At 35.5% G+C, this 21205-nt stretch overlaps 1 protein-coding gene across 1 annotated transcript in view; it reads right to left on the reverse strand.

The window, feature by feature from the left end:
* Window positions 1-275: 275 nt before the first annotated feature.
* HMGA2 (high mobility group AT-hook 2) overlaps window positions 276-21205 on the reverse strand; it is a 29853-nt gene continuing 8923 nt past the window's right edge. Inside the window, exons 3-5 of the mRNA XM_036760739.1 lie at window positions 13203-13253; window positions 11535-11595; window positions 276-391 (exon numbers count right to left, since the gene is read on the reverse strand). Coding sequence (XP_036616634.1) covers window positions 276-391; window positions 11535-11595; window positions 13203-13253 — 228 coding nt within the window. The remainder of the gene's footprint in view (window positions 392-11534; window positions 11596-13202; window positions 13254-21205) is intronic.

The following is a 21205-nucleotide window of genomic DNA, read 5'->3' on the forward strand; positions in this document are numbered from 1 at the left end:
CCTTTGTTTTCTAGTTACATTTTTGAACTATCATCCTTTGCAAAATGCTATCAATGATGAAGTTTAACAGATATAATTAAAATAATGAGGGCATGTTTAGAAATCATTGGCAGTATCCAAAAAATCAGAAAATAGCTGAGGAATTTAAAAATAGCACCCATTGTTTAATATTTCCTCAAGGTAGACCAAGGTCAAATGACAGAATGTAGGCTATATCCTGAAGCTGGGATAATCCAACCTGGAGGATAAAACAACAGAGAACACTGAGAACATTTCTACATCTGAAAAAGGAGGTTTCGCGTCTTTGTGGCAAAAGGAAACGGGGACATGGACTGTTGACCGAGATTTCCAGGAACAACTGTAGATCTGGGAGAGCCTTGAATTGTGAAATCTAATGGCATAAGAAAAAGAATGCCCCTTTAGGTGACTAAACACAATGCTTACTCATTCTATTATCCAGTGCATTGACCCTCAAACATTTGTTTTGTAATTCTTCCATGGTAACAACACCTTACACCAAAGCACCCCCCCCAACACACACACACACACACACACACACACACACACACACACACCAAAGGGTGACATTGTGAAGCTATTGAAAACCAACCAATCAACAGGTATTTATTAAGTACCTACTATGTGCCAGGCACTGTACTAGATACTGAGGGTATAAATACAAAGAATGAAAGAATCCCTACTCCTAAAAAGCTTACATTCTAATGGGTGAGATAGGACCATATACAGCAAAAATGAAAAGTGAAAAAACACAAATATATGCAAGGTAGTCAAATGCAAGGTAGTTTTAGAAGGAGGCGTTAGTAGTTGGGGTGGGAAGGAGTGATCAAGGAAAGTTCCATACAGAAAATGGTACCTGACCTGCATCTTAAAGCAAAAGAGGGACTCTGTTGAGAAGGGGAAAGGATACACAAGTATTCTATTTTTCTATCACCTTCATTTCACAAGGTATCCTATCTCTCAGAGATCCATCCCTTAGAGGTGAAAAAAAGGATTTCCCATTTTAGAAAATGATGATATTTTAAAATGAAGTATCTGAGAGAAATGTTGAGCAGACCTGAGAGAGGTAGGTAGAGAGGGAAACATTAACAGGACTGGGGAGAAGAAGCACAATGAAAGAAGTGGACAACACACTGAGAGGGATAGAGAGAGCAGATAGATATGCCAATAGGCCATTTCCTTCACTATAATTCAGGTTTCCACAGTTCCTTTCCACAATTTCCACAATTCTACAATATACACTAGTAATCACCCACCTTCATTAAAAACAGCAACAAGTTTCTTCCTATCAGATTTAATATTACCTGTTTCAATAAAATGATTAACCTGGCCATTTGACTATTGTTCGGTGCTTAGAAAACATCACTCTTCACTATTGAAACTTGTATGCTTTGAGCTCTACAATTAATATTGAAAAGGGATCATGAAAACCAAAAGATTAATACATTTTCAATCTAAGCAAATGTACCTCTATTGGCTCTTGACAGTCATAGTCTCTTTATATGAACACATCTAGTAGCTTTATAAAAACCATAGCACATTTTTAAAATGCATGAAAGCGTTGCTGTTTCTCCTTTGGCTTGCTTACCCCCTCGTTTGCTCATAGTAGATAGGTGATTTCAAATAGGAAACTCTGTTTCCTCTTCTCCATTTCCCCCATACCACATTCCACCATAATTTCCTCTCTTCCCATACGCAGTACGTAATCCAGTGTAAAAATCTGCTGCTTTAACTTTCTCGATCTCTCCAAAATGTACCCCACATTTTTTGTTTCTACAACAATCTCAGTCAGAGTCAGGTCAGAGCTATCTGTTGCTCAGAGCTACTGTAAAACTGCTTTTCTCTAAGATCAGCCCTGTTCTTATTAATCCTCATGGTCTCTATCAAAATAGTCTTTTGCAAAGTTTTGACACACAAGACTTCTCTTTAGAATCAGAATTTCTGAACAGCAACTTTTTACAGTAGAAAATAATTGAAAACAAAGTAGATACCCATCAATTGGGGACTGGCCAAATAAACTCTGGCACACTATGGATATGAAGACTGCAGAGAAACATGGAAAAACGTATATGAACTGACAAAAATGCAGTTAGCAGGATCCAAACAACAATATACATGATGACTATGGTGATTTAATGCAACGAATGACAAAAACAGCAAAAATCCAAATTGAATGCTGTGATATTATAACGACCAAGTTTGGTCCCCAAATAAGATCTATGAGAATGCTTTTTTTTTCTGCTGAAGTGACAGACTATGGCTATGGAAAACCACCTAAAGTCCCAAATACGTTCTTTAGTTTTGCTGAACCTTTCTTCCCCCCTTTTTTTCTACTTAGAAGGGATAGATTTCTGGGAGGAGGGATATATTGTAAAATGACCACTCATATTACATAGCGTCTACAGGTGACCAGATCCCCTTAATTCAAGTGGGTTTATAACGTGTTGTAGATTTTCCATTATGCTTTAGAATGTTGACTATATTTGGAATGATGATTAACAGTTTGGAAAATAGAATGTATGAGAAAAAGGTTAAAAAGCTGGGAATGTTAACATGAAGAAGAGAAGGCTGAGGGAGTGCCTTACTAAATTTTCATAAATACCAAGATTTATTTTACAGAGGCTAGCAGCCAGCTGTTCTCCGTCTCTGTAAGAACAGACCAAAAGGAAGCAGACTCAAAACTATATTAGGAGGGATTTTGGTTAGATATAAAGAACCATCTCACGGTAAAGGTTGCTAAACTCTGAACTGATTATCAAGAGTACTTGTGAAATCATCTTCCAAAGAGAGGTTTTAAAACATGATAGTTAAATCAAGCTGGAAAGAAACTTAGAGAACATCTAGTCAAAACTCCTTAGTTAATAAGTATGGAAACTGACTCAAAAAAGTGAGAAATATATGAGTGTTTGTATGTATGTATGTATGTGTATACAAATACACAAAATTTATATATTATATGCACACACCTATGAAATCTATATTTATGTGTATGTATATTATACACATATACATATATATGTTCATTGTACATGTTATCTATAAGTATATACATACATAGCGTGTCTCTGTCAGAATGAGCAATGTATCTGCATTATATGAAATTTATATTCTTTCTGGCTCTAAGGTTCTATGTACCATCAAACATTATATGTTTATGCACATCTATTCAAATACATTTAAATGCTTAGGAAAAAGTGTCATGGCAATGTAAAGGTTCAGTTCCTTTCATTGTTAAATATTTTCATAATAACATTTAGTTAAAAAAATAGCATGCTAAATACTTCATGCCTTTTAAAAGGGTACAATATCTGACCCAATCAGAAAAAAAACAAACAAAAATGGTTTGATACTACATTAGCACAGACATTCATCGCTCATACTATATAATGCTTTGAACACTTGAAAGGTCCCACAAAAGCCAGCTATGGAAAGCAACTCACAGATCTGATTTCTAAAGGTACTTAATATCATGAACAGAAAACAATGCAGTGCAAGTGACTACAGCATGAATTTGTTTCCCCTGAATACTGAGAAAACCCCCAGAATGTTCAGACAAGTATGATAAGATCATAATAGTGAAGCTCACATATGTGTTTGTATTACAAGGTGAAAAAGGCCTGGTTGATCTCTATTGGGATAATTGATCTAACAGTCAAAGCAGATTAAGGTTACACATTGGAAAAAGTCACCATTTTATTGTTTATAAGAAACTATGGATTTTAATGGGTTTGAGTATCTCAGCAATTATTCTCAACAGACAGGATGTAAAGCATAAAATCCTAAACCTGGCTGATTCATTGATAAATTTTAATGGCCACAAAAGTAGGCTACCACCACAGGAAGACTGTTATTAAACAAAATACACAGAACTCAACCATTCCTCCAGTTTGACGGTCTGGAAATGAACACACTTAAAATGGAAAATCCAAACAGATTGTCAAAAATGTACAATAAACACCATTAAACTCTATACCATTGCTATGAAAGGAATTATAAGGGGTGGGAGTTAGGGTTGGGAAAGAGACAGTTTCATCCATATATGTGGGAAGTATATCCAACTTCACAAGTCTAAAAATGGGTGGGGAAAGTAAGGGATTGAGGAGAGTTAGAGAGCAAGAGAAAAACTGACTGCTTCTTCTCTTAAAAGAAAAATAAAATTGTAAGTACATAGTTGATTGTTGAACCATAAGACACACGAATTCATGCTTCCGTATAGTGAATAGTGTCACTTACCTAAATGTCAGCCTCCAGGGGGTAAAACCAGGAAACACACAGATGATCATGTCATAAACTCATGGCCTCCCCCTCAGATCTATCAACTACAAGTGGCCCCAGGCCTTCCAAAGCACAATAAAAAGGTCACTTTTCTATCAAGAAATCAAGGACACATTAGAACTGGACAAACTGAGTGAACAACAACAAAGACAAAAATGAGAAGATTGACAGTTCCTCCTTATTACAAATAAGAAAATTATATTTCATCTAACACAAACCAAGGGGATACGAATCCTCTATAAAATCAGAATCATTTTGAAGAGTGAAAAACAAAAGATTAATAATGTATAATAAAAACAACCTTAGCTAGTATTTGTATAATGTTTAAAGGCTTACACACATTATGAGCTATAGTCATATGATTACATATTCCTCCACATATGGCTGTTCTTTTAGTCATTCACCTCTTCACTGAGCCTTCGTGATTCCTATAATAGGGTGCTCCCCAAAGACTGAAAATATTTGGATTGTCCAGGAACTTGGCAGATCTTCTCTTCCTTTATTGGTAATGTTAATACTTTAACTTCTAAATTATGAGACCTAGCCCACAAGCTCTGTTATTCAGATTGTGGAACATGTATTCATTCTGTGAAATAAACAGGAAGTGTTAGATTTTAAGTGAAATTAGCAAGTCATGTGCCATTGGTTAGCTGTCTGTTCTTTAAGTTCTACGAAAATTTCTCAAAAGGAGTCTAGTAGAGAAAATTATTTGTTCCATTGCCAACAGATATTTGTCTTTTATTTGTTAATTTAAAAGCAAACCAATCAGGATGAAAGGAAAGCTTTGCACAGGTATGTGACTAGAAATGAACAATTCAGGGTAGGCCACTGTGTAATTCTCACATGGATCAGTGATCTCATCAATGTGGACAACCTGTCCATGCCTGCCTATCCTGTGCAACTCGTCTTTCTTCCCATCAGTTTACTATAGGGGCCACCCAAGATGTTCTGGGCCTTCCTTTCTGTTAACATGCAAGGATACCAGCGGAACAAGCTGGCTGTCCCCTTGTTATTCCTCACTCTTTCTACATGTACCCTCTCTTCCATCTGTTTAACCATATATTTCTCTGGGAGTATCCTTTACTAGAGTTGTTCAGATTTCCTTTTCTTGTTACATTTTGTAGATTACTCAGACCCAGGATGTGCCTTCCCATTGCCCTCTCTCTGTGTAATCTGCTTTTTAATTCCTTGAATAGTATTGTGCTCCCTGATGTATATTCATGTAATCCCACCAGTCGATTCTTCATATTAAAAAAGAAGAGCCTTTGAAACAAAGGTAAGTACTTGTTTCCATCAAACTGAGACACAGGTGTTCTATACATATGGAACAAAACCAGTAAAAATCATTTTCTGAGGGCATGAGAAACAGAATAATAGAATCTTGGAGTTGGAAGGAATGTTAGTAGGAATTTACATTCCCACCCACTTCAAAGCAGGAATTCCCTCAACAACATTCCTGATAAATGGCCACCCAATCAATCTCTGTTCAAACACCTCAGTGATAGAGAGCTCACATCTTTAACAAGGCCACTCATTGCATTTTCAAACCATTTTAGTTTTTAATAAGTCTTTCTTATATTGAGCTAAGATCTGCCTTCTCAGAACTCCTACCTAATGTTCCTAGATATTTCCTCTGGAGGAACATGGAAATAAGCCTAATCCTTCTTCTATTGGGTAGCCTTTGAAATATTTGAAGATGACACTCATGTACATTGTAAATCTTGTCATCCAAATATTCCCTGTTCTTTCAAGTATACTTCAACGATATGGTATCAATACCCTTCAGTTTCTTTGTTGTTCCTTGTAAAACATGGCACCCAGGTTATCTAACCAATGCAGAGTGGGACTATAATTCCTCCTTGTTCTGCACATTATGCTTATTTTTATTAAGGCACTTTTTTAGACCCAAATCATGCTATTGACTTTATTTAACTTGCAGTTGACCAAAACTACTAACTCTTTTCCACATGAAAAACATAGAAGTCAAGCCACATCTTCCCTATCATCTACATGTACTGCTGATATTTGGATTGCAGGGCAGGACTTTACATCAATCCTAATGAAATCAATTCATTTTAACCCTTCCTTCCTACCCTCAATAAGTCAGTTCTGTCATTGAAATGCTTTAAGATATAGGATGGGGCTCCTTTAGAAAGCTGAATCCTAGCTCCAGAATTCAAGTGAAAAAAAAAAAGCTTTAATGTAAGGAAATCTATCTATGGTCCTCCATAAAAGGGGATGGACTAGTCATGTAGTGAGAGGGGAAACAAAAGGAATAAAAGTCCAAGGTCTGCCCTGGTAGTCACCCAATGTTCAAAGATCCAGAAGTTCTCCAACATATTGGTGGATCCTTTATAGAAGATTTACGGGACTATATGAATGAAAATCAAACAGAATGAATGGATGAGTTGATTTCTGTACCATTAGAGGAAATACCTGTATTAATGAGATCCTGGATCCATTAAAGTTCTAAACTAAGTATACCCTTATATAACCAAATTAATTGTGGGGGAAAAATTCAAACAACAGAGAAAGATACATTGACTCATATTTGGGAGTCTCAGGATTCCCTAATCTAGGCTTTATCTATAAAGGACCCTCATTACTTTGGCTGATTATCCTCTATTGAATTAAATTAGCAGAACCACAGCCCACTGAGCCTGAATTTCTGATCTGTACCTTCAAAACTTGACTACATAGGAATTCCTTAATCTTAGGTCTTTTAGGAAACTTAACTAAAGTTGCTGGTATATACAAATTCTACGTTGGGGGGGAAAGGGCGCACTTTAGAATTCTGCCTTAGAAACTACCAGGGAAAGGGACTGAGGCAAGACTTAAAAGATCACAGGAGATTTTCCTGAAAATCCCCAGGGTTGCTAAAAATTCAACAAGGAATATTTACCTCCCCAATAACACGGTACTCTACACATAGAAGGGCCACTTGATAAATGTTTGCTGAACAAATATTGAATGTTATGGGGATCTCAAAGGCCCCACAACATGATGCACTTACATACAAGATTCACTTCAGCTTTAAGACTCAGGATTGAATTTGGATGGCTAGATGGAATAACTACTAAGCTATGTCCTTTTGACTTTGCTAATTTGACAGGTTTATTTTAGGTAGTTGTTCAATGCCTGTTGTTTGTATCTATCTTTTGTATCTATGCCCACTGATGTTGTCTGTCTTAAATGGTAAATTTCGAAGGCGAGAGATGTTTCCTTAATTCCATCCGTAAAGCATTTTGCATAGTACCAGAGGCATCAGATTGAATGAGACAGGAGACACAAGGTACCTTCTTTGTAAACTTTAAAGTGTGATAGAAATGCCAATTACTATTATTACTGTTATAAGAAGGCAAGTTCTTGATTACTGTTTTTTATTTAATTGGTTGAAACTATAGTACAAAAAGATGAAATGATTTACCCAAGATCATAATATAAGATTAAGCCTTCCCTCCTTCATGAATCCAAAGATGCTATGCTTTCCATTAAGCTAGACTGCCTCACTATAAGTTATTTTCATTATAAATTTAACTATAAATAAATAAAATAAATGTTTACATATTATATATATCACGATAAATAAATATTTTCACTATATTTTCAAATGAGAGAATATATATAAATCCTAACTACATAAATATAAATTTTAATATTTTATTAATACATTTGTTGATTTATTAATATAAATAATATCTTATTAATATGTCATTAAAAGCAAAAGTAGAATTAATTAAATTCTTTGGAATTTGAACATGGGCGATATTAAATAGGCCTTGTCTTTTTCTTCTTTACTCAACAACGCTATCCTGATCTTCCTACCTAAATCTGAATAACACTGAAGATATACAGCAGAAAAACATATTTCACTAAAAAGTCCCAGAAAAAAGTAACACATACATAGACAGCTATATGCACGTACACACACACAGAGTTGTTTGAAATTACTTGTCACCAAATAGGCTAAAAATCTAGAAATGGTGACAGAGTTGGAGTAGTCTGGATAAATTAAATCTACAGATAATCTGAAAACCTCCTGTATGGCATTTGTGTCAATCTGTTTCCCCAGCAAATCTTTTACCAGAGCTGCTAACAAGCAGTAAAATTATTTTGAGTTTTCCTGATCTCCTATTCCTGACCCTGCCAACCATCTGGCAGAGGTGCTAATGAGTAGAGAGATAGCCAAAGGGCAGGCAACAGGAGAGATGAGAAAAGGAATGGAAGGAACTGGATAATCTACAAACTGAATAATCAGTCCCTGGATAATTGAGTTAGTTGTAGCAATAAAACTTTTTTAAAAAAAATGTTTTACAACCACAAAGTGCTTTACAACTATTAGTTATCTATAGGATGTTCTTGCTCAGTAGGGCAGTATTATTTTTTCCCTATTAAATCTGAAGAAAGGAAAAGATGAGTAAATTCATTGCTTTATCCAAAGGAATTGAGCTATTCAGATTGTTCTTTAGTTCTAATTCTGAATATGATTATTTAAATTTCATGAAATACTAATTGGTAGAAAAAATGACCATTGTCAAATATTTAATTCATTTTAATAAGAAATTTTAATTTCTTAATTCATTATCCATGTTGAATTATAGAGATGTAAAATAGGTGTGAATGGGTATAAAGTACAGTCAAAATGAAATTTTGCTATCTTTAAAAATAGTACAATAGTTCTCCTCACTATTGTAAAAAAAATTCATTGCTACCTTTCAAATACTCAAAGTCCATGGAAAAAACTACCATGCAAAATTTGAATACTATTTACCTGACAATAGTTAACAAATTTCAAAATGCTAGTAATTGGCAACACAGAGAAAGAAAGATAAGTAAATCCCTTTGCCAGATTTGTGTTGAGATGATGACATTGTAAAACAAATTGGGACATTTATCTGAAGTACTTCTTTTCTAAAAGCAATTTATTATCCAGCCACCAGTGGCAAAAACAAAACAAAACCAAGTCTACCAGCCAACACATATTCTAACAAAATTATGGTTTTTAAAGACCACATAACTGTTGTGGCAATATGGCATCCCTTCCAAAGCAGTCCTTGATGTGGTCTTTCCTTCATAAAATTCTATTGTTAGATATCACTCGGCCATTGTCAAACAAATTGGAATGCAGTGGATGAGTAGTTTAACAACCCAGGATACTGTTCAATTTTAAAAAGTTTTTCAAAACATAAAAAATAAGCATCTTAGGGTTAATATTTTTAAACAGATAAACTTTTACATGGGTGCAAAGAAAGCCAAATTAAATTTTTACATCCTGAGTAGAATTTGTGTTTTCTTGTTTAATATACTAGTTCTAAGTGACTGATTTAGTACATATATGAGCAGGCCATTTTTATACACACACACGCACGCGCGCACACACACACATGCATGCACCCTCTTAAAGATTCTGTCCCTATAGGATTAGAATTGGGTTTTCAAGGAATTGTTTTATCATTAAGCTTTGCAAAAAAGAAGACTGAATATAAATGGCTACTTTCATTATTCTGTGGTACTGATCACATCCATTAAGGAATTGGTATTTTAATCATTGTGTGGTTTACTTAGAAAGCCTTATGCTTTAAAGAGAACCACTTTTTCAAACATGTTTTTGTTACATTTCCAATGGGAAAAATGGCTTCACCTCTACACACTTTACACACCTTTACACACTCCACTGCTAGTTGGTTCTCTTCACTTGTAAATCTGCTACCATGCTACAGTACCTGCAAGAAGTACCATTGTATAGCCTTTTCTGAAGGCTAGAGCTATGTCTAAGTTTAAATAATGTGGGTGTTAGATCAGAAAATGTTAGAAAAGAAAGAAAGGTAACAAACATCTGGGAAAAAAAACAATAGAAATGAAAATCTAGATATACTTTTGAGGCTCCAACCTCAAAATCAGGTTTTAAGTTTCTCGAAAAAACTGAAGCTTGAGTCCTTTAGGAGGAGAACCACATTGGTGACATTTTCAGGACTTTTCAATCTAACTGGTTTGCAATGGATTTCATTATAATTCCTTATTCAGTCCCCTCTACCCATCCCCCTTCCCCATATATCACTCAAGAGTCTGGACTTCTGCAAAAAGGGAAAAACAAAAACTCCTTGTTGCCTTATCAAGAAACCTCACAAGTTTAACTACCACATAAAATGACATCACCTTCCTGTATCACAAGCTCTCAAATGAAAGGACAACTGACCCTAAAAAAAGAGATGCTTGCTAATAAAAGTAATGGAAATGCATATTTTTAAATTGACGTACAGTACACACCCATTCACCAAATAAAGAGAGAGCAGTAGCTTGTGGAAGCAGCTGGGGTTTGTTAGTAATTTTGTAGTGACTGAAGTTAAGCTTCAGACTATAGTCCTTTGGGTCAGTTTCTGGGTCAACCTTTGTATCTTCTATACTGCTATTTTTTCCATCAAAAACCACCAAATTCTAATTTAAGAGCATTTTCTAGTGCCTTCTAATCATTACTAATTTTCTTTGCCTTAAAAAAAGAAAAAGCTCCACACAAAGCATTGAAAAGCATCTCTTATTGCCACGAATTCATTGTCTATTGCCTTTTCAGTTTAAAATATGAGTTGTTTTTGCAAAGCAGCATCTGGTGATAACATTCTGCTGGTTAAGCTAGACCACCATTTTCTTAATTTCACTCAATTTTTTTTCTCTTTGGCTATACTCAATAGAAGTATTTCTAAACACACTGCATCACTAATTAAAGCACAAGATGGAATTCTTTTTCTAGGCAAAAACTGAGAATGGCCAAGGTTAAATGCCTAATTTGAACCGGCAGAACTTCTAGCTACTGGAATTCTACAGCAGTCTGCTAACCAGTCCATCTTTGCATGTCCATATTGAAGGAAACAGCAAAACTACTGTTTTTCAGTTTGATGAACAACATATGACACAAAACCTCTGCATTTACTAGAAAGGATTGTAAACATGGGAAAATAATGATCAGATATAAATGTTTCTTGTTTCAGTTCTAAGAGAAATTAAGCTATTTGGCTATAATTGATAACTCTTATGTTCAGTGATACTCAGAGCAGATTTACTGAACCTAGATCAGGGGTGGGAAACCTGTGTCCTGGAGGCCACATGTGGTGCTTTAGGCCTTTTTATTAAGGGGATTTGTTCTGTGAAATTTAGATTCAGTCAAAGGGCCACACTTGAGGACCTAGAGGGCCACATACTTTATGGTACAAGCTGGAAAGAGAGAGAACATAAAATTGGGGGCTTACCTTTGCCATTCCACCCAGACAGACCTGTTAATGACTTTAATGCAGTTTCATTCACTGCATTCTGAGGGAAGGATAGAAGGTAGTCCAACTTATTTTTTAAGCAATATCATAAATATGCATGTCAGTTCCGTACCAAAAAAATTCTAATCTCAAGCAGTTCACAATAGTACTAACATTTTCTCTACCAATAAAAGGTAATATGAATTACATTTAGGGCATCAAAAGACTAAACTTGAAACTCAAATCAAAAATGGTGAAGAGAAGACACATGTGAAGAAACCCTATTCACTTCCTACCCATCCTCTTACATTAAACCATTACTACGTACCGTTTATAGGACATATTTTAAAAAGCAAATGGGCCTAATAAGCACTGCAGGAATAAAAAGGGAAAACATTGGTTTCCAAACTATGAGCCCAGTAAATCTAGTGACTTTAAAACATGTTCAAGGAAATAAGTGAATGACACTATTGGAAAGAATTAAGTTTGCTATAAAATACAAGTCTGTTTTCTATGGGAAAGTCAATAATTTACTTCTCAGAGAAAGCTTTTTATCAAAGGATTTCACTGAATTTAATCTCTCACTATTACTGGCACCATATTCTTGCCAGTATAAGAAGTATAAACTTGAAGTACTCAGTCTATAAACAAAGGCACAATTTCCTTTTATTTCCTCTTTAAGGACCAAAACTGAGTTTCAATAATCTACAACATAATCCTTTCCATTCTTAGCCAACAAGAAGCCACATCTTGCTGAAGTCAATAAGGATGGTTCAGACGTTCTCACAAAGTCTTGCAACACAAGCCTTTCAATGACATGTAAAGTCCTGGATAATCTTAACCCAGCATGAAGATCAGAAAAGTCAAGATTTCAGAGGCACAGAATCTTTATGTCCAAGATATCAGCAAGAAACTTTTAAGACAAATTACTCCATGTTTTACTTCTTGAAAGGGTAGCAAAAGGAAGAGTACAGCAATGAAGATATTAAACTGGTATAAAATGGTGTAACATAAAGTGTATAAAATGCTATAACATAAGAAACTGCCAATTGGAAAAGGGTAGTGTTCAGGTGAAGAAAGAAAAAATCCAGGATGGATGAAGAAAATCTTGAAAAAGTCACTACAAAACACACCATAGTTATATTTTCTTTATTACGTGATGGATCTTTCGACATTTTCAGTGACGTCTCCTTAATTCCATTAGAAAGATGGAAAGGGGAGATACAGGAAATATCAACTGCAAAGGAATATAAGGACCTATGGGAGAAATCACCTCATTCACTACAATCTTTAGTGAACTGAATGAATTTTGAGTGTCACTAACCAGAAATCTGCATATAGTCAATAACACAAAAGGTATTTAAATGTGCAGCAGCTTTCCAAGAAGCAACACTAGAAATTAAATAATTAAGTCATCACTCTCAGAAAATAACAGTGTCCTTAGTCCCACTAGAGACTAAAGGTAGGAAGTTTGTCTGTGATATTTTCTCTTTTGCCTTAACCCATTCAAAGATTCACAAAGTCAGAAACAAATGAAGGGTAGAAATCCACATAAGTCCATTTATATCTCCTCCCACTGCCAATTGCCCAACATACACAAGATAATGAAGAGAGTTCTTTCTAAGAAGTCAAAAGATGAGAAAATAGAACTGGAATTTTATTACTTACCCATTTCCTGGGTCGGCCTCTTGGTCGTTTTTCTCCAGTGGCTTCTGCTTTCTGGAGGGAAAAGGATGGAATCCAAGTAAATGGTTAATATCCTGGCACTGTTTAGTAGTATTTGGACATGTGACATGTTTTCCAGTGTTATTCTATGTTCACTGATGAGTTGAATGGCTGGTTCAAAAGCTCTTTGTTTTCTGCCCCAATACTTATCTTTGAATAAATTCCAGTTACCCTCATTTCAAAAGAAAGTGTTCAAGAGAGACTTGAACCTCTGTTATGAAATGTAAAGACTATGGTCTTCCCTAAAGTGAATGAAACAAAGTAAAAGCAACTGAGCATATACTGCTTGGCTCTTATTTCTCAATCCATAATGAAAAAGTTTCTCCTTCAAACCTTTGGTTGCTTTATTTACAAAATCAAATATTTCTTAAGTCATCAAGATTTTTCCTCCAGAGTCTTAACTGAACAAACCATAGATACTTAAAAAGACATATGAAAAAGATAGTTTATACACACACACACACACACACACACACACACACATATATATATGTATATATGTACATATAGTAGTTTAGGAGTATTTAGACACATGATATGAATATAAGGAGACATGCAACATATATATTCATGTATAATGCACATGTATGTATATGTGCAAGTACACACATGTGCGTATATGTCTATATATGGGGGGAAGAGGTGAGGCGGGGAGAGAGAAAAGGAGAGAGCGAGGGGGAGAGAGAGAGCATGGCATTGTGTAATAGTAGATCAAGTTCTGAATTTGGAATCAGGAAGACATGTTGAAATTCTTATTCCATTGTTGACTAGATGAGTGACCATGAGCAAATTTACTTTTTGAGTCTCAGTTTCCTCATCTGTAAAATGGGGATAATGATTCCTCTAGCACCTATTTCATTGGGTTATTGTGGCTCCGATGACTTAATGTACGTAGTGTTTTATTTTTTAAAAAAAAAAACCCTCTATAAATGCCTGCTATTTTTATTAAACACATGAGCATTTCTTTCAAAAGGCAAATGTTGTTGAAACTATATGAGGTATGTTTTTGTATTTCTTGCCAATGTAATCTACCCAATGGAGACTCTAAGGACCCAAGGATAGAGAAAAGAGCCCCCAACTAATCGCTTAGTTTCCTTGACAGGAAAATTGCCATTCCCTAAGACAGGGACACAACAGAACCCTAGTAAATGCTAACTTACAAAAGCAATAACTGTAATATCATCAGCAGCCTTAGTTATTCAGTCATGTCTGACTCTTCATGACCCCATTTGGGGTTTTCCTGACAAAGATATTGGAGCCATTTTCCATTTCCTTCTTTACCTCTTTTTTTTAATGGATAAGGAAAGTGGGGCAAACAGTGTTGAGTGACTTGCCCAGGATCACCCAACTAGTAAGTGTCTGAGGCTGGATTTGAACTCAGGTCTTCCTGACTCCAGACCTGGCACTCTGTCCACTGTGCCACCTACCTGCCTTAATCAGTAGCCTTACTATCATCAAATATTCTGTACAATTCTGGATGAAATGTAATCGTAAGCACATGAAGAGAATTTGCCTTTCTTTCATAGATCGTCTTCCCGGTATCACAGTATCCTAAGATCTTATTGTTTTAGAGCTAGAAGGGACCCTAGACCCTCATCTAGAAAGGTTCCCCATTCATTTTTAAAAGATAAGGAAAATGAGCTCCCCCAAAGTGAAGTGGTTTGTCTTAGGGATTGAGAGGAGAATCTAAGTCCTCCGACTCTATATGTAACATTAGTTTCACTTTATCACTGCCTTTCTCTTGACTGGTTTTCCAACAAGGTACAATACTATTCTTCGATTACTAAAGGAAAATGTAGAGGTTACTAAACCAGTTTTTAACTACAGCAGAACCAGCTGTCTGCCTTTGTTCCTGTTCATTATGCCAAACATAGGAATATGGTAGGGATGAATTTAGGCAAAAAAAGGAGCTGGACATGGAGAAAAGCAAGGTCTTGTGGACTGGCTAATACAAATAGAGGAAGAAGTAAGATCAAATAGGAATTATTCTGCCTGCAGGGTACAAAGACAAAGGCCTCAGCCTTTGCTCTGGAGTCTGTCTACATCGATTCTATAACTGCCTTGTCATTTTCAGGATGTCTTGGGATTGTATTCCTGAGCAATCCTGCTATGTAGATATCATTCAGTCTACAAAATCAAAGGTACCAATGTTTGTCTGTGCCATGAAATTTGTGACTCACTCTCCCAACCCAGTCTCCTGCCTTTAAAGCTTTCTATAGAAACTAGTGACTAAGCCTGAGAGCGAGGTGGCACAGCTGATAAGAGGACTGGACACGGAGTCAGGAAGACTGGAGTTCAAATTCAGTCTCGGAGACCTACTAGTTGTGTATTCTTGTTCCATCTTGTCTGACTCTTTGTGACCCCTTGTGGGGTTTTCTTGGCAAAGATACTGGAGTGGTTTGGCATTTCCCTTTCCAGCTCATTTTACAGATAAGGAAACTGACTTGCCCAGGGTCACCTAGCTAGTAAGTGTCTGAGCCCATATTTGAATTCAGAGTTCTTCCTGACTCCAGGACCAGAGCTCTAACCACTTCACTACCTAGCTACCCTGACAAGCTTTGTAACTTCGGGCAAATCACTTGACCCTGTTGCCTCAGTTTCCACATCTGTAAAATGGGGATAATAGTACTTACCCCCCCCAGACTTATTATAAGGATCAATTAACATAATATTTGTAAAGTGCTTAGCACATTGCCTAGCACATTGTAAGTGCAATAAAAATGTTAGTTATATCATCATCATCATCATCATTATTATTAGTCAAGGCCTTTTCAGAACTTCACATACATGGATGTGGAACATTCAGGAAAGATGCCTGCAGGCAATTGCATGGGGCTATCTGAGGCTCTTAGAAAAAGATTAATTTCTGTAACTTAGCAAACTTAAAAATAAGATGGAAGTCATTTGGATAAGTTATAGTCCTGTAGAGTTCAGGTGTCTAAATATCACCAAATTTATCATTTTAAACACAATATTTCACATTTTGGTTACATTCCCAATATTCCTAGTCTTTGGGAACTGTAGTGTTTTCAAACCATGCTCTCTGATGGGATTTCCAAATTTCCATTGTCTATTGTACTATTTACAAAAAAACAAAATAACTTGAGGCACACAGTAACATATACATTCAAATACTTAAGGCAAATTATTAACAAGAGGAAGAGTACTGTCTCTTAGACAAATGTTTCTTCTACCTTAGTACCTTTAATTCCTAAATCAATCATAGCACTCAGATCAAAGAATATCTAACTTCCTGATGTTACATCTACATCACATCTTTGGCATCATGTTCAAATACTAACAACTCTTCCATGTGTCTAGAATGTTTTCCCAAAATTATAATGCAAGTAGCTCATGAACATAGCACCAATATGTAAAAAATTAATGAGCTAAAATGTAACACACAAAACTTACTGCAATTGATTTAAACTGATTAACATTAATCTACTTGAATGCACTTAAACACTATCTACATGGAAAGATAGTTTGTGCTATCACTTTTAATTTCACAGCTATTAGGTAGTTTTGCCAATTGCCCATGAATAATAATTATCCCCATTTATTTTATCCAACTTAATATAATCCAAATCTCCAAGTACTCGAAATTGCTCTATGATTCTAAATACTTTTTCCAAATTCATAAGAATGCCAGCATCTGTGAAATGCAGCTAGAAAATCATCAGGAATCTCACATCTAACTCCAACTCCCTGGGGAGGAATTGCCTTTTTAAAGACAGACTATGGTCCCAGGAATCTTCTATAAAATCAATTTCCCATGGCAAATTTTCTTTTTTTTTTTTGCCTTATGCCCTAGATTTTCTCCATCACCCTATCAGTTCTGGAACTCTATCAGGTCTTTGAATATAGTGTGAGCTTTTGTTTTTTAAAGCAGTGATTGAGATGATTTTCACCTTACAAGTGAGGCATGCTGTATTTATAACAAGAAAATGACACTTTTGACATCCTCCATGGTGCTGAGCAATCAGTAATTTCTATTAGGCTTCCACATATCCTTTCTATTTGTGCATACATACATTTCTAGATAAAGGTTGTTGTTCAGTTGTTTTCAATTGTGTCTGACACTTTGTGACCCCTTTTAGGGTTTTCTTGGCAAAGATACTGAAGTAGTTTGCCATTTCCTTCTCCAGCTCATTTTATAGATGAGGAAACTGAGGCAAACAGGGCTAAGTGACTTGCCTAGGATCACCCAGCTAGTGAGTGTCTGAGGCTGGATTTGAACTCAGGTCTTCCTCACTGCAGGCCTGGTGCTCTATTACACCACCTAGCTACACCTCTAGATAAAGGAACCTGTCCTAAAGTCTGATTTTGATGTCTAAGGTTGGTACGGTGGTGATCCCAGATTGGCAAAGGCTTTATCAAGTAGAAGAGAAAATCTTATGGGTTCCACCTAGCAAGTAAGACTTTCAAAGCCCAGACCCAGGGCGTTCTTGCATATCTGTTATGGGACCAGATGAAGTAAGACTGGACAATTGGACTTCGTTGTTGTTCAGTTGTTTCAAACATGTCCAACTCTTCATGACCCTGTTTGGAGTTTTCTTGGCAGAGATACTGGAGTGGTGTGCCACTTCCTTTTCCAGCTCATCTTACAGAGGAGGAACTGAGGCAAACAGGGTTAAGTGGCTTGCCCAGGGTCACCCAGAAAGTAAGTGTCTGGGGCTGAATTTGAACCCAGGCCTGATACTCTATTCACTGCTCTGCCTAGCTACCCCTAGAAGGCTGGACACTAGGTGATAATTTTTTTTTATACCAAAGAAATTCATGAGGATCATCTACCCTCACTGAGGAAATCGGGAATCCTTGATTATCAAAATAACTATAAAGAAAACCTTGTAAATCATGTTAAACATTTAAGAATTCATGCAGGAAGATCAAGCATCATGAATCAGAATAATGCCACTCTGTTTCTGTCACCCAGGGTTATTTCCTCACCACCATGATGCATCAAAGTAGAACTTCAGTGAGGGTTTCTTTATTCTTAATCATCTTTTTTTATTATTATACTATGCTATGGAAATGCCTGTTTTATTCCATAAATTAAAAATAATTTTAAAAAAGCCTAGTGATTTAACAGTTGTTATAGTTCTTAGACCAATGGGCCTTAGAATCACTTGGTTGAACTCTCCATGAAACAACATGAAATTTTTCTTTTAATTTTGTAACACTTTTTAAAAATTTCAACTTAGTTTAATTTTCATTTTCAAAATAACCATTGAATTCCTAATCAAAAAAATCTCCTAGTATAGTTGTCTTTGAGGTTTTGTCAAGTAAGCAAAAATGATGATCTACAAACTCATACATTCATGCATCTAACTCCGACTCCAAGGAATTATTTTCCAATGTCCCATTATGCACTAGCTGGACTAGTTTCTTGTGGCAAGAGGATAACTGAGTAGCCTTTTACCTTTCTCTTCTATTCTCATATTTTGAAACTGGGCTCTACTGTGTGGAGTTCTTTTGGTGATGGTAGCATTTGGCTGTCCACAAACATGTTCCTATGTTTAAGACGTAGATTTAAGAGCCACGTGTGAATTGAACCTGGTAGGAAAATAGACTCACTTCAACGAGAGTTGACTCACACCATATATAACCCTTCGAGACACCTGATGTCATTACAGGTTAAGACACCAATTGGCAAATTTTCTTTGAAGTTAATTCATTTTGTATCAGGATGTATAGAATGCATGTGGCATTTTCAAAAAGAAAAAAAAGGAACCATTCAGTAAGTCTTTTGGCTAATACCCACTAAGTTACAAGCATGTATTAAAATTCTTGAGAGAGAAATAGTATCTGATTTAATCTAGCAAAGCAATTGTCAAATTACATAATTTACCCAGTGGCTAATTCCACTGATATGTGCACTAAAGCACCTGTTTTATAATGTCTGGGTTCCAGGACTAAATGTGTCCTAAGAGTTTTTGAATGTGGTTGTTATCTTTCAAGGGACATTAAGAGAATCATAGAATTACAGATGATTTTATCCTGGTATAGCTGAATCCATGTAATAATTGAACTGTGCTATAAAAGGGTTTTGATGTATTTTAGAGTCTGAGAAAGCAAACCCTACAAAGAGAAGACCTGACCTGGGAAGTACTGAGGCCAGACTTTCTTTATCTGGGCAAATATGATGACTTTTAAGTGAGAATTGTATTGACAATGAACCTATTCAAAAATAAAACTCACACCACTAACTGGAGGGCAAAATTATCACTCAGACTTGTTAAAAAAGCAAACTTGCTCTTTAGTAGTTCAGACCAATGTTACATGTAAATTGAAACCCCCTCCTGAGACTGCTTCTTAAAAGAAATACTTTAGCTATCTTCTATGACAAACTCTTTTAGAGGTTCGAAACCTTTATCCTTTTGTCATTCTAACTAAGCTATACAAGGGCCACCAAAGTAGTGGTATTTACAAATAGACATGACTAGCAATCTAACTTATCATAAGACTAGCTCAGATTCATTGCCACATCAAATGCTTCCAGAGACATTACTTTTCAAGAAAGGGGAGGTAAATGATGTTGTTTGCTAAGCAACTAAGTCTATATCCCTAACATCTCATTTAATTACATTTACTTCTATGATACAGATTTCCTCTTTTGAAAGGGAAATGGGAATTTTGCCTTTTAAAGAATCAAATTTTTAGGAGTTTTAGAATTCTTCTGCTTTACATATCTTTCTCCTTTATTTATCTTTTTTCATGTTTTTCTCTTTTTGTTTTACACTTCAAAATTTAATGCTTTTGGAAGCAAGTCTGGGGGAGAGGGACCTACCTACAAAAGAAACGACAATGCATTATACCAGACGAAGTTTTTGGAATCTAGGTTCTAAGATACAATGTGCATAAAACAATAGATTAAGAAATAAAATTCTGACAAATTTGTCTTTAATGTGTAAATATTTGAAACCATGTTACTAATCTCTTTGATTACCATATTGTTAGCATTTCCAATCTTGTTTTCTCCTTGGAATGGATGGAAATTTTGTAAAAATGGAAAGGCAGCTTTGAGATCATCTGGTCAAACTTTTTGGTTTTATAGATTAGGAAACTTAGAACTTCAGAAAAAACAATATGTTAACTCTGAAAAGACAAACATTGAAAGACATAAGTACTCTGGTCAATGCATTGACTAGTCATGGTTCTTGGGACCCATGATGAAGCATGATATCCACCTCCTGACAGAAAGGTGATAGACTCAAGATTCAAAATAAGACTTACATTTTAGAATATGGCCATAAATTATAGCACATAATTAATATTAATTACAAGGATTTTCTTTTTCTCTTCTTCAACGAAGAGAGGGAAAAAGAGAAAATAAATCCTTGTTCATTAAAAGAAATGAAATAAAACCTCTTAAAAAACTAGTACACTTTCTATTCTTACTTAGGAAGGAAAGAAGCTGGGCTGCAGATAACCTACTCTCCACTCCTATAAACTGATAGAGGACTACATCTTAAACCCTAACCTGAAATTCAAAGACAAATAATAATACTTGCTTACATACCTCTTATTAAACATTTTCTCAAGCTTGTCCTGTACTCTCATATCTTAAAATATTAAATTTCTAATCAAAAAGATGTTAGAATTAAATAATAGGAGAAAAAAAAGAATTTCCATTGGGGAAATATAATAGCCAAAATGAAAGCATTTCTGTAATGTCAACAAATATTTAAAGGCAGATTCAGTAGAAAAGTCTAGGGTATTTTCTTTCTCCCTCAGGTAATCATTTTAAAATATAAAGAGCCTAATTTGTGTATTAAAGCAAAATATTACCGTAACTAGAAAATAAATATTGAATGGATCACTGTTTTAAACTGGTGTTAGACACAATTTTATTGCTTTTGTTAACCATTTTCTTCTCCAGTCTTATCTTTCCCACCTCTCACCCCCTAGATCAATTCAACTTCTCAACATAATTTAAATGTTGC

This window comes from Trichosurus vulpecula, chromosome 5, assembly GCF_011100635.1.
Source record: "Trichosurus vulpecula isolate mTriVul1 chromosome 5, mTriVul1.pri, whole genome shotgun sequence".
Classification (NCBI taxonomy): Eukaryota; Metazoa; Chordata; class Mammalia; order Diprotodontia; family Phalangeridae; genus Trichosurus; species Trichosurus vulpecula.